General features: G+C 48.2%; 1 protein-coding gene across 5 annotated transcripts in view; it reads right to left on the minus strand.

The window, feature by feature from the left end:
• Mnb (minibrain) overlaps positions 1–13,785 on the minus strand; it is a 42,083-nt gene that overhangs the window by 10,785 nt on the left and 17,513 nt on the right. For 3 of the 5 annotated variants that reach the window (XM_064071826.1, XM_064071827.1, XM_064071830.1), the window contains exon 2: positions 2,770–2,993. In XM_064071826.1, the coding sequence (XP_063927896.1) occupies positions 2,770–2,993 (224 nt within the window). Of the gene's footprint in view, positions 1–2,769; positions 2,994–10,106; positions 10,322–10,626; positions 11,282–13,785 lie in introns of those variants that run through there. The other 2 variants (XM_064071828.1, XM_064071829.1) reach the window with 2 other exon arrangements.

A 13,785-nucleotide genomic window follows, 5' to 3' on the forward strand; every position in this document is an offset into this window, starting at 1 on the left:
GAGTCATACGACCGGCTCCAAAAACAACGAAATAGTATACTTCCAGTTCTAAAACAATGAACACCGGACCAAACGACTTGCGACGGTTTCATTTGGAGACCCCAATTAACGCTTACAACTTTGCTAGTAACAGTTTAAAGTTATAGGTAATTTGCACGAGAAGATCAAGCGTTCACCATTTCAAAACCTGAAGTGTACATTTTTACTTGACTCCAGTGACCACTAATTTTAAAAATGCACGATTTATTTATCGGTACTACTGCTATTCGTCGATTTCGAACTCCACTTCCGAAGCGTTTATCCCGCCTGCTTTTACTGTAGCATAACGGCCAGTTAGGGGTCTGTTATAGCTAAGGTTAATGCCTCTGTTATGGTCTCTAGTTTGTGAACAATTATAATAGCAATTACGACACGCGTCAGCGACGAACGGTTCGCCCCAATTAATTAGACATCATCGCGTCGAATTAGCGACTAATTAATTCGTGCACCTCGAAGAACAAAAATAGAAAAAAACGCCGCCGCCGCCACGACGGTGGCGATCACGCGCCGCCAATGTGTTGACTGTCGTTCGCCCCGTCACTTGCCCATAACTTTTACTGGCATCAAGGGTGCGTGCCCTGCATCGTCAAACAGATAATAACTTGGCAACCTAGACGAACTCCCAATATATTACTAATATCGCCCATATATCTTGTCGAGAGAGGGACGAGCTCGCGACGTCTTTCCCACCCCACGAGCCGTCCTTCGGAAAAACTTCGCTAATTGAAAACGTCCGTCGACGAAATAAACAAATTGCAAAAATGATACATTTTCTTCGCAATGCCGCTAATTAATTGAATAATTGGGGCGCCGGATGATCCATTTTTTACGCGGGAAGACAGATGCGCCGCAAGATTACTTTTCCGGAAATTTCTTTTTCATTTCCATTTCCACCTTGACGGATCGCTGCGCCTTTCGCCGCTCGCCGGCGTGGGTGACCCGAGGGGCGTTAAACCCGCGAACCCATACCTAACGACGACAATTTAACACTCACGATAAACCCCAAAACCGTCACAAAACCGTTTGGCATTCAAAAGTTCTTATTTCGTGTTTTAAATACTCCAAGAAGAGTTTGTAACCCAAAAGGCATTAAAGGAAGATTCTCTATTAACTAACTTCTCATTAACAGTACCATCGACGGCCGCCTTCCCTCCTCAACAACCCACAACCTAGCCGCCGTCACTTTTCCGCAGCACCCCGTACCCACAGACAGCGCCAATAATCTTCCGACCAACTCGGAACAACAATGTGAGGTCGTGTCGGCTGTTGCCATGCAATATTAGAGTCGCGACCTTGCTGCATTCGCGAAACGGCGACGGCAAAACACAAGATAATACGAAAAAGAAGAAGGGTAAAAAAGGCGACGTCCGACCGAAACAAAAAAAAAAACGAGAGAAAAAATAAATAAAACCGCCCGCCCCCGACGCGCGGCAACACACGAACCGTCCATCCCATAAATAATTCTCGTTCTTCTGTTGATAGATTATCGTAATGACACTCCGCCGTCACGGTTCAGCCGATTCGGATTCCACGGATTACGCGGCTCGCGGGGGCGGCCGGTGACGTGGGCGGCGGCGGCGATCGACGTCGTAAATACGTCAGGCCCGAAAGAGACACACTTTTCCGAGAAATATGAGCTGGATCTAGCGCCGGATGAGATTTTCTCGTGGATCGCGTGTCGACGCCGCCCCCGCGCCCCGAAAAAAGCGAGAGACGAGAAGAAAAAAACCGAGATATTTTAATTGTGACGGCAACGCCGCCCTCGACGGTGCTCCGTTCAAGGAATTGTTTTGTTTGGGTCGAGATAATGGGAATTCATTATTTGTAAGTGGCGGCGGAACGCTCCGCAGCTTTTTAATTACGGGGGCCCGCACGTCCGTGTTTTCAGTCATATTAATGGGTGGCGAAGGAACGGGGAGAACTATTGCGGCAATTTTCGAAGATGGCGGCGACCGTCCTAATTGCACACTACTAATTATACCGGCTCGTATGCGGCAAGATTTTTACAGGCCGGCTGCGGTTCCGCATACCGGGGCCACTCCGAAAGTTGTCGTTTATTAGACGATTTTTCTCGCCAACAATTCGTTTAGTTTAGAACGACATCGGAGAGGCTAAAACCGGTCGACGCTATAAACAAACTCACCGAAATCACTGATCTAGGGTAACGTCATTTATAAATACAAGCAACAATAAAGGTTCCAAACTAGATCCTTGCTGGACTCTCGACGTACAACAAAAAAATTTGGCGAACGGGTTCGAAGAACACGCGCGATCTTCGATCGGCCGCCCAGAAGACGATAAAAGCCGCACGCCGAGCGCATCCCATCAGCAGCACGCGTCCTCGCCCCTACATATGTAAAACCCCGAAAAACCCCTAGGAAATCCTCGCGGAAATACGGATTTGCCGTCTCGGAAACCCTAATATCCGAATGAGTCACCGCGACCGTCATCTCCTGCCGCAATTTTCCACTTTCCGAAGTGCCATTATTGGGTTTTTTCGCTTGCGCGTCATCGAGTCGAAAACGGTAATTGCACCGTGCCAGACGCCGTTTAACGCCCTATCAACTGTTATGTCCCTGTTTACATATCTTGTAACAACGTCGTCGCCGTACGAAACCCTCCTCCACTTCGGAATGACGGTTCACGGCTAGATGAACGCGTAACGGCCCGTGTTACCGTCAAGACGTCGTAAATTTCGGACTCCGGTGGCATGACGTTCACTACACCCACCTCGTTGATGTGTTTATATGTTTTGATCAGGTCCACGCTGAGCTTCCGCAACGGCGCCGCTGACGAGTCCCTGAAGGTGTGAGGTATTCGCGCCTGCATCGCCTGGATGTCGGCGGGAGGATTCGACATGTGACCCATACCGAGTTGGTCTTCCGCTACCAGGCGCCCGTACAGAGGCACATGACGCTGCCTCAGCGTGTCCCCGCTGCCACTAGATACAGGCACTGAAACAAAAAGACAACACATGTACATCTCTAGGCACAACTTCGCGAAATCTACAGTCACAATCCCTTTCTTATTCATGTATGAGTGCGGCTCGAGCGACGCCCACGACAGACAGACGTACGGAAACGCGCCGTCGCCATTTTCGCATTGGCGTCAGACGTTCGTCAAAACGAGCCGCCACAATACCCCCCGCTCGAAAGTGAAAATCGAAAAACAACCGCTCAGAAATCGCCGGTCTTCGAAAAATCCTCGCTTAACCTGCAAACTGCGCGATAAAATCTCCACAAAGGAAAAAAAGGGGCGTAAATCTTCCCAGCTAGACGTCTCGGCCGCGCTTGGTCCGAGCGTCTGCCCTCAAATCGCGTCTATTCACGGGGCTCTTCCGTTATTAGACGGATGAATGGTGTTATTTACATTTCGGATCATTAATGCATGAATTATGTATGGTGTTATTGACGTCATCGTGGGCCCCGGTAATGGCGGATCCGGCCCGAAAAATGGGGGTCCAATTACCCGCCATGTTCCTCCCGTTACCGTCGTTCCGTTAACTGCCGCATGCATTTAATCCCGCCGCAACTTCGCAGACTCTCGCCGATGTTTTTGCGTGTAAATCAAAGTTTCCAAGTGTTGCGCTTCTTGCTTTAATTTCGACCGAACTGTTGCTGAAGTGAACACGACCCCTGAATTTATGGTGGACCCGGATTTGATTTAATGTTCAATGGGTTTATTGCATTGCAACCGCGCGTTCCGGCTCTTAACGTCCGGGGAACTCTCTTAATATTGATTTACGCGACGCCCGAAACAAGAAAAAAAATTCACCGAGAGGACGTACGAATCATCGTGGTTTCAATTTGGCGCAAGGAGAGAGGACGGCGGAGGATCGAGGACGTTATAAGCATCATTAGTGACGCTCGCAAATATCAAACAACTAAATAACCGGCGTCGCTTCCATCCAGACGCATAAATACGGGCTCGCCGGGACGCGAGCCGCTCTCTCTTTATCTGCATGCACTTAAATTTTTCGATAATTGAAAATTTATTTCGGGAGGCGTTCTGCTTCTTTATTGCGACCGCCGCAACGCCGCTAAGTAACGAACGCAAGGCGAGACGACAGGAGACAACCCGACACGAGACGAAACGACTTATCGCCGGAACTTAAACAACGTGCAACCGCTCGACGCAAAACAACGAATGGCCGAAATGTTGTGCTGACGTCATGCAGCGGCCGCATTTCGCGCCAATTTTCAAAAAGTTGTAGATGTTTTCGCTCCATCTGTTCAGTAAACCGTCCATAGCAGCAACAATAGTGACGTTTCTTTGGCGGACGCAAAACGGTGACTCAAAAATGGAATTAGCGAACAATGTACAATAATATGCCCACTGGTGGCGGCGCTCAGAAATTCGGTTTAGCTCTGGCCGATCGCACCGGCTCGGCTGTTTAAAAACCCTTGCAAACCGGCGTAATCGAATCGTCCCTTGCGTTGACAAAACACAAACGCTCGTTCGTTCAATCAAACAATTACCTCGTAATCCAGGTGCAAATTAATTAAGCGGTTGTGTAAAAACCAGCGGCACGCCGTCGTTATGCACCGAGCTGTGGTGCAAAAAAAAAATTTTCAAGGACACCTTTCAAAGCCGAAGTGCACTTCGCTCCCGATAAGAAGGGAAAAAAATCGGAATCAAGGTCGGTTCAAATCACCGCTTTCGCTCGGTACAGAGGGTTGGAAGAGAAAAAAAAAAGGATGATCCCACACGTATCGATTCGGCGATTTAATAATGCAGGTGATCCGCAGGGAAAAAATACGGCCGCCACGTAAAATATCCATAGTCATCATTTAAAAGTCCGGGCGTTCTGCGTCCTAAAATGTGGACAAAGCAAATTTTCATTACGCGAATAAATAATTGGGAAAGTCGCGACGGTCGTTTTTTAATCGCGCGATTTTTGATTCTTATCTTATCTCGTCCGTAATCCGGGAGAGACGCGTTCCGGCGATATTTCACCGGGATAAAGGACGGCTTTCCAGACGCTATCTCCGGGTCAGATTTGGACGTATTTTTATGAAAGCTCGGTTGCGGGAGTGATCGAAAAAGAACGCGCGCGACGAGCAATTTGTGTGCGAATTGAATAAAAAACATTCGGGAAAGTCGGGAGGGAGAAGACGACTCCCGACGCCCTAACAATAATGCGCTCATTTTTCGCCTCACACTACGCCGATGCTCGAATTCTCTCGCCGCCCATAATTGTCCCTATTTATCATCATTACATTTAAATGGCCCCTGACGAAAATCACGATAAGTACCCGACAATAAGCAAAGTTTTATCTAACGCGAGCTCCCGTTTAGAAAACTTGCTCGGCATTGTACATTTTAATGTAAAGTAACGATCATAACAGCGGCATAAAACAGTTCTCCAGCAGACGTATTCAATGGACCGAATGTCGACCGCAATCATTTCGACATTTTTACATTACGCCCTTCAGCGTCGGTTTCAACCCCATTTCCTTATCTCTCTACGAGGTATGCAATATGTATATGCCGCCACGACGACTCTCTTCTAGCGCAAGAAAAAACGCAAATAATTAAACGACCAAGGTACGGTCTATCATTAGCGTAACCGTCCCAGGTGACACTCGACAAGAAACAAACAGGAAGGATGCATTTTGTAATAGATCGTATCGGAATCCGACTCCCCTGGGGCCGCTGTCCGTCAAAGTCGGATGCACTTCTACGTCAGCTCCTATACGTTCAATTAAACGATTGACAACTGCAGAGAGAAGCTCCCGCCCAGGAAACAGCGAAATAAGGATCGACGTTCCAGTTACGGCACAGATCAAGCCTTCCGGACAAGTCGGACCGAAGCTGCTACACTACTCCGATCTGCTTGTGCTAACCTACTGTTTGAGTTTAGTATGATAAACGTGTCCGATTTAATTAGAGTCGGACGACTCATGACTTCCTAAAAACTCGCTGTGGTCCATTTTAACGTGCAACAAAAACACAAGTAACAAAACCGTACCGAAGCAAACTTGCAAACAACACATCGTCGACCACATGGTGCAAATCTAATCAGATCAATCCGATTAGCAGAAGCTACAAACAGCAATCTCTCGAAACTGCATTTAACCGAATTAACCGTATCGTATCACAATATTGCAGCAGATAATTTCATCCCTGTATACCCTATTACGTCATTAATCCGGCCAAACCAAGCGCTAACCTCGACGTGTAGCGCAACACTGTTGCACGAATCCGGGATTTAAAACCCGACCTCCTCCATCGTCGAAACGAAAAAACCCAACGATCCGCCCCCGCACCACGCAAATTCCACCCCCTCTTTTTTTTTGTTTTCGACTTGCCGTGATTAACGACGCGTTATAAGGTGTCGAAAATCCCCCCATGAAAATCGACGGTAGCGTGGCGGCGGGAGAGAAGAATCAGGTGGGAGGCCAAAAGTATCGATCGGCTGCGAAGAAGGAAGCAGAGGCACACGTCTGGCCGGCATCGTCCTCCGCCTCCGCTGTCTCCGCCGCTCTTCTCACGCCGTCTGGAATGTCAAGAGGTCGCGAGCTTTTACATCACGACCGCCAACTATGCGCCCATTATGCATGCTCCATTATTTATCGGGAGGAGATCGCCTCCGTCTTCTCCCCCATCTGCGAGGGAGGTCAAAAACGCGCGCGAGGGGAGACGAGCTGAAAAAGCTCGCCACATGCGACACACACATACGCACGCAGCACCGAAAGCTCCCTGGAAGGCTTTTAGGAAGTTCGACGACCGCAAGCCCCTATCCTTTAACGATCACATTAATAATTACGATCGGCCCTGAAGCGCCATTAGTGAATAATAATAGGTCCGACTGCATAACTAAGAACGGCCGATCGAATGAATTATCGATGGTAGCCACGTCATTAGCGTATCAATAAACACAATGTGGATTCGGATTCGAATTCGAACTCTCCGCTCTCTGCCTTCCCCTACTTCGCAGATAACCCGAGGCATCCCCAAGACCTGAGTATCCGAGCAACGTTTCGTATGAGAGACTACCGAAACCACCTTCGATACATTATTATTAAGACGATTCTTATTAAAGCAAACGTGGACTTTTGACTTTTTTTTTTCCAATGCAACCGGGCAAGTTTATTAAATAAGAAAAAAGAAACCGAAGGCAACAGTTGTCCCGGGCAGTCGAAGTCGTCTCGGCTCCCAATCATCCTCGACAACAATCTCCTCGTACTAATCCAGACCGGATTGACGTGGTGCAAGTCCGGTAATAGAATTGTCGCTCGACTGCACTTGTATAGCGTTTGGTCTCTATAACACACTCCGACCTATATAACAACAAGGAGACTTATCACTGCAACCCCTCCCCCGTCCGCCCCCTCGTCGTCTTATTTTTCCCTCCTTCAATTTCCATCCATTCCGACTCGACGACAGCCGCCCCATTCTGAACCGCAACCTATAATGACAACACATCTGCGGTCTGAATACCTAGTTCCGTCGGACGAGACCGCAACTTTAAATCGCTTCCAATTAAACTTTCCTTTTGCGTTCGATAAAACGACCGTAATCCCGCTGCTGCACCGGCGGCGGCTCTATTTATCGCAGGAAAACAGTTTTTCTAATCTTGCACCGGAATAATCCGGGTTACGCCCGGACAGCTGTCAAATGCGAGCACCTGCTCCACGAAAAATTTTTCATCGGTGCAGCGACACCGAAAAAACGGGGATAGACGTCACATCGACGTCCGATTATAGGAGAGGTGAAACATCGCCGCTTGGACACCGGCACTCATAAATATTTAACGCAGACGTGTAAAAAGGGAGACGGAAAAAATTCAAATTCGAATTAACGAGGCGACGTCAGGAGGTAAACATTTTTTTTTCTTCGGTTCGACACCATTTAGTCCAAAAACTGAAACTCGGTAAAATCAAACAGAGAACTCTAGACGCGGCGCGACTTAAGACAAAACAAATGCCTGTCAAGTCAAAGAACACTTTGATGTTAATTTAAATAGAGGGTTCGAGGAGCTGTTGACCTTATGCGCGGGAAACCGGATGAAATTGGAATATTGTTTGCTCGCCATGTTTATAGAAACTGTATAGAATCAAAGTTGGACGACTGAAACTATTAAACCAACCACATCTGAGAGCAAAATGTGGGAAAAAAGTCATCAATGAAGTTCAAAAGGTTTGTTCCGACGAATATTTAACGCATGCCGCCCATCAAAAATTTTCTCAATGAATCAAAGAAATGTCAATTCGTCGTCCCACTATCACCAAGTCGTGCAGTCAATGAAACCGGCTCCTCACATTCAAATTAACTGAAAGCGTACCCACGCCTTTAACGTCGATTAATTAAATATTGTGACAAAGTATAAATCAAGATTAAAAAAGTCGTGTTTGCTCACATTAAAGAGATTAACACGACTTGTGTTTCACACCCCCGAAAAAAGTAAATTAGAAAGTAACACGATATAAAACAATTTAATATTTTGTGCGACATAAATCAATGCCATTAGATTTCGTAGCATTACATGCAAACATACGCGTATTTCATTCATGTTCGACGAAACAGTACGGCGATCATAACCGTTCGTATGTCGCGAAAGTTAGGATCCGAGCCAATTCCGCGGAGAGCAATCGAACGGATTTATTCGGACGGGTCATCATTACCAATGGCCGCACGCCCCCTTGACTTATAGGGCGCCGTTCGTCCCGTGAAGAGACGTCAGCGAGCTGGCACATTCACAGCCGGTGCCAAAAATAGGGCCACCTATCGATCCCGCTGGACTTTTCGACGTCGGTACGGTACTCGATGAATTATTTAACGGGAAAATTAAAATTTCAAACGGCCCGGTGCAAACGACAAGCCAGATTTAGCTCAGGCAAATGCAGGACGCTAGTTACAAGTCAATACTGTGTCAATTAGAGCTTGTTCGGAATTATTCACGAAACGTCAGTACGAAATACGCGGACACGTAAATGGAGTACGAGGGCAATAATGGCGGTCCATTGTGATGGACGCCTCCACAGAAACAGGTGCTAAATTGACTAGATTAAGATGATCCTCGATCCGGAAAATGAAAAAGACGGCACAAGGAATTGGACACGTTCCAAAGACGCAAACTGTCGTCTGGATTAGGAAGGAGAAGATTTTTCAGAAAACGCTTCCGTAATTCGGCATATGCGTTCGCAAGACCACCTGATCACCGCCGCTCGATCATCAACGAGACGACGTAGACAGAATGACGAGGCAATCTTCGAAAACGGGAACCGACACTTGCGAAATGACCGTCGTGGCCGCCCCCGCGCCGTTAAATAGACGGCGTAAGCAATTCAACTCGTTCCGGAAGTGGCAGTATCTTTTAGATTAAGACGACATACGCCATTTCCAGCGCGAAACGTGTTTGACCGAATAACCCGATTTCCTCACCTTGCTGCGATCTGGCGGGATCATCCACGCGTCCGCTATCTAGGTATGTGTACAATATCCATCTGAAATAGTTTTTGACCTACCCAAACAAACCGCCGACTGCAACAACACGACGGCGGTATCGATCCGAAGCCCGAGCCCGCCGCTTCCGCTCTCGCACAGCCTCTCGCAGATTTCCCACCAACTTCGTGACACATAAATCACGTCGCCTTGTTCGAAAATCAATTCGGCAAGGGGTGGCGAGACCAGGGACGAGGGCGACGAGAACCAAAACCGAACCGGATCGCCGACGTTCATACAATTTTTTTTTTCCTTTTTAATTTCGACTAAATAGGAAAAACCTATCGGCGTTTTCATTTGGCAACCTTCGCCACACGTCGGCCGTCGGATTGGTCGGGGAGCGACCTCGGAAAGCGCCGATTATATTTTTAGACCGCCAATCTGACACTCGTGAACTCGGTGTAATTAGCGAAAACATTGACCTAGTTTCTGGGATAAAAATATGAATACCTACATTCCGATTTTGCCGTAAAATTCCACGGCTAGCGTATATGACATAACGCGGCTATCTCGGACGGGAATTTTAAGGGGGAATCAACGGATGACGCACGAACACAATCAAACGCCCACGGGAAAGTAAGGAGAAAATGAAATTCGGCGATTACTTTTCAAAAACTCACAAAATCCATTAGCTCCACACGTCGGATGTCCTCGGATGTGAATGCCGAGAAAAGGTTTATTACGATCTGCTTCGTTTATTGTTGCTGATGTGATAAAACCACTGACAAAAAGAGCACGTGACACAGAACCATGCGTGTTTTATATGTTCACATAAGCTAATTCATATTTGATGTCGCAGACTTGAGAGCAAAATCCTGCAGCGTTTTTGGTCCGCTACCAAAGTACTTTAAACTTGTGACGTTACGTTACTTTATGTCGATAGCTCTTTTGTTCGCGGATTGTAGGAGTTAGTCATCTACAAATAGACGATTTTTATATCAAACTGAGCTGCTGCATCCAAATCGTGCACGCCAAACCAGAATATGAGAGCAGATTCAAGTTAACGTCCCAACTTTTCCCATTATCAACTCCGTTTTATACCTTGCATCGAACAGTTTTTACTGCAACGCCAAATTTATAAGACCGATATTGCACAAGGGTTTCCAAATTTGCTGATGGTCCCGCAAACAATCTACTCACTCCTCTTCTACAAGACACTCCGTGCCGCAAAAGCGTCTCGATTTTCTTATGCCGTCTCTTCCATCCTGGAACACCGGAAGATGAGAGTAGCCCTGTTGCACCTTATCCGCAATCGTCATCCTCTCGCTCAAAGTCCACCTCACTTTAATTATGGTAGGACGAGCAGGCATTCCGGGCCACTACTATTTATACTGCATTACATAATGTCATTCAAGCCGCTCCGGGAAACTTTTCTCATCACGATATTCCACCCCGGCGTTTACGTTTCTTCGGCGGTCCCAAAGAAAGCTTCGATTAAAACGCGCCGAGTTCCTTCCACGCAACTGTTCCCTTTCCTTATTCAAAATAAGCCCTCAACTGCCGTCGATAATCTCGTTCCTTCCCGAACGCCAACAACAACCTCCTCGTGCATTTGCCAAATTACGTGCGAATTAATAACCATCCGACGTCTTCAGGTCGGTGCGCCAGACGGTCGGCCAGACAAGCACCGACGTAAGTCTTGTATCGTATCGTTTCGTGCATAAATTTAGTCTACACGTATCTGGGTGCCGCTGCACTGCCGCCGCCGCCACACGGCGTTACTAACAAATCGCGAACTACTTAGCAACGCCGCTCGTTGTTGCTGGAACGGTACTATGAATTTTAAAACAGGTGCATAATCGTCGTCATCATCATAATATACCTACGCGCAAGGTTGATGGCTGTTGCTAGGCCGATCGCGCTATTAAAACGATTGTTTACTTGCCAATTATCGAGTTAAACAACCTCCGAGTGAGCAACGAGCGGACCACATTGAAAAATCGCGCGATACCACTGCCCACACGCACATAAATAGACGAGGTGGTATGTCGCTCTGTCTTTTCAGTCAGCGGAAGAAATCTAATTTAGACGCGGGAAGAGAGGGCGAGACTTGATTGAATTTTTCCCCGTCTGTGCCGGCGACGCTACACTAATTGCATCCCGAAATGAAAGAAAGCCTTGCGGAATCTCACCCTGCGACGGATGACGGAAGAGCGGACAGCAACAAGTTGGGCAGACGCCGCTCAGACCGAATATTTATGGCGATATCTTGATTGCGACGTAGGTACGACGAAATCAGAACGCATAAGAAGAAGTCGCGGTGTTTTCGCGGCCACCCCCGCGCGGTCCTACTCCGGAGTGTCGCGGACGTCGTCGCGAGGCAGCGGAATCGCTATGCCGTCTCTCGCGAACGGGGACAAGTATTCAGCGGCATACCGAAATGGAAACCGGCCGCATCTCACGACGGAAGTGCATACGTATCGACAGCAACAAGTACGTGGGGCAGACGAGTCGTTCAGACGGTGCTCCGGCCATCTTCCGGAGAGGTGAAGAACCGCCACGGAACGACGAGAATGCAAGTGCCGGTCATTTACGGACAATGCGACCATCCGCTTTATCTGACGCTCTCTTCGCCGAGAAGACTTTGTTACCATGCAACAACATCCGGAACGCGGCGCACACCGGAAAAGCCTTTTCGTTCGCATTTTTCCCAGTGCATAGCTGCACCCAGTCACGCCACGCGGTAAGAAAAAAAGCTGAAAAAAAAGAGCAACGCCGGGTTTCGTCGAGCGACCGGAATTAAAACCAATAATCCGGCGCGAACATGCAACCGACACTATACAGCCATCCGGTCAATTGTGATTCCGGTTAAACGGGTTTTAATCCGTTTCGGGGTTGGTGGATAAATACCGCAATTAAAGTCGGCGAGAGAGAGCCGAAGACGAGACCCCTTTCTGATGGAATTTAAATTGGAAGGTGGCGGAGTGCGCGTCCGATGGAAAATGCGGAAATGGAGCGTCGCCAATATCGGGAGGACGCTCTTGACTCCGAGTAATAAAGAGAAAAGAGCAAGGGGGAGGGCGAGGGAATGTCTCCGAGGCTCGCCCGACGCCTCCACCCGATTTCTTCGACATGTGCAACGGAAAGGTGTGGGCCGGAACGTGAATGCCGAATGTCCTTTTTAGGGCCGGCCTATTCACCCAATAATCGGCGCCCACGCGGGATTTCGCAAACCGTGCACTGGATTTTGCGTTCTGTGCACCGACGGCCGCTTTCCTGCACGTACCGACTTTATGACTTCCTCGTTTCATGCGGCAACACTTCCGATAAATTTTGCATGCGACTGTGCGCCACGGGGGCACGGACAAGGGGCGAATCTCCTTCGATTAACAATGAGAATTATTTAATCCGTGAAGAACAGCAACCAGTTCAAGGTCTGCCGCCTGGTTCGCAGATGTCGATGGCAGCAGGTGGACTGACTCCTGACTCACTGCTCTCCACAAAACAACTATACGCTCTGAAATTGGTCAACGTCCCGAGCAAAATTTCGGCTTCCAACTTTGGGCGATTCAGTCACGTCGAACGTTTGTGTGCCGCCGCCTTATCGCGTCCTTGTGTCGCGAGCATAATAGTTCCTCGGCGACGGTGCCCTTTGGCCTTCCGACGACGACATCATTCGATTGTTTCGACGCACTGTCGACAAATTGCAATGCAAACAACGAGTACGATGATGAAGCGCATTTATTTCGACGACGCCACGGCAGAGATAAAGTCGGCGATACGCGGACCTGTCGAAATACATCGATACGGCGTTCCTAGGAACAACGGCACTGCAAAAGAGGGAAAAATCGATCGAGGAAAGTATCGACCCGGCATTCTGCGTATAACCTACACACAGTGTAAACTTTACGAAACCGCCGAACGTTTGTTTACAAACACACGAGCGCACAGAAGTGCGACCTTGATAAGTCAATAGATAACATGGCGTCTTCACGTGTTTTCTCTGTGTGTGCATTGGGAAAATGCGCCGTTCGTCGTCCTCCATTGCGCTTCGCACACGAACTATACTCTGTCGTCAAGGAGAAATAATCGGTGCGAGATAGAGAGAAGGAGGGACGACGAATGGGGCCAAGAGGAGAAAACTGTGACACGTGAAAATGCCACATATACGACGAGAAAACGGCGGAAGACGACGCTCGGAACACGACTGATTAAGTGGAAAAGTTTCGCGATGGACGAATTCCAAATCTTCGCAAAGCGTAACCCCGACAGTACCGACTTCACTTCACCCTAGTACTAAAAATTGCGTTTCCCGACTCTACATTTGTGTCGCCCAATCCGGGTCCCCTTTGTGAGTTT

This window comes from Zophobas morio, unplaced genomic scaffold (genome assembly GCF_036711695.1).
Source record: "Zophobas morio isolate AGI-343-1 ecotype UQ-CSIRO unplaced genomic scaffold, CSIRO_AGI_Zmor_V1 ptg000041l, whole genome shotgun sequence".
Classification (NCBI taxonomy): domain Eukaryota; kingdom Metazoa; phylum Arthropoda; class Insecta; order Coleoptera; family Tenebrionidae; genus Zophobas; species Zophobas morio.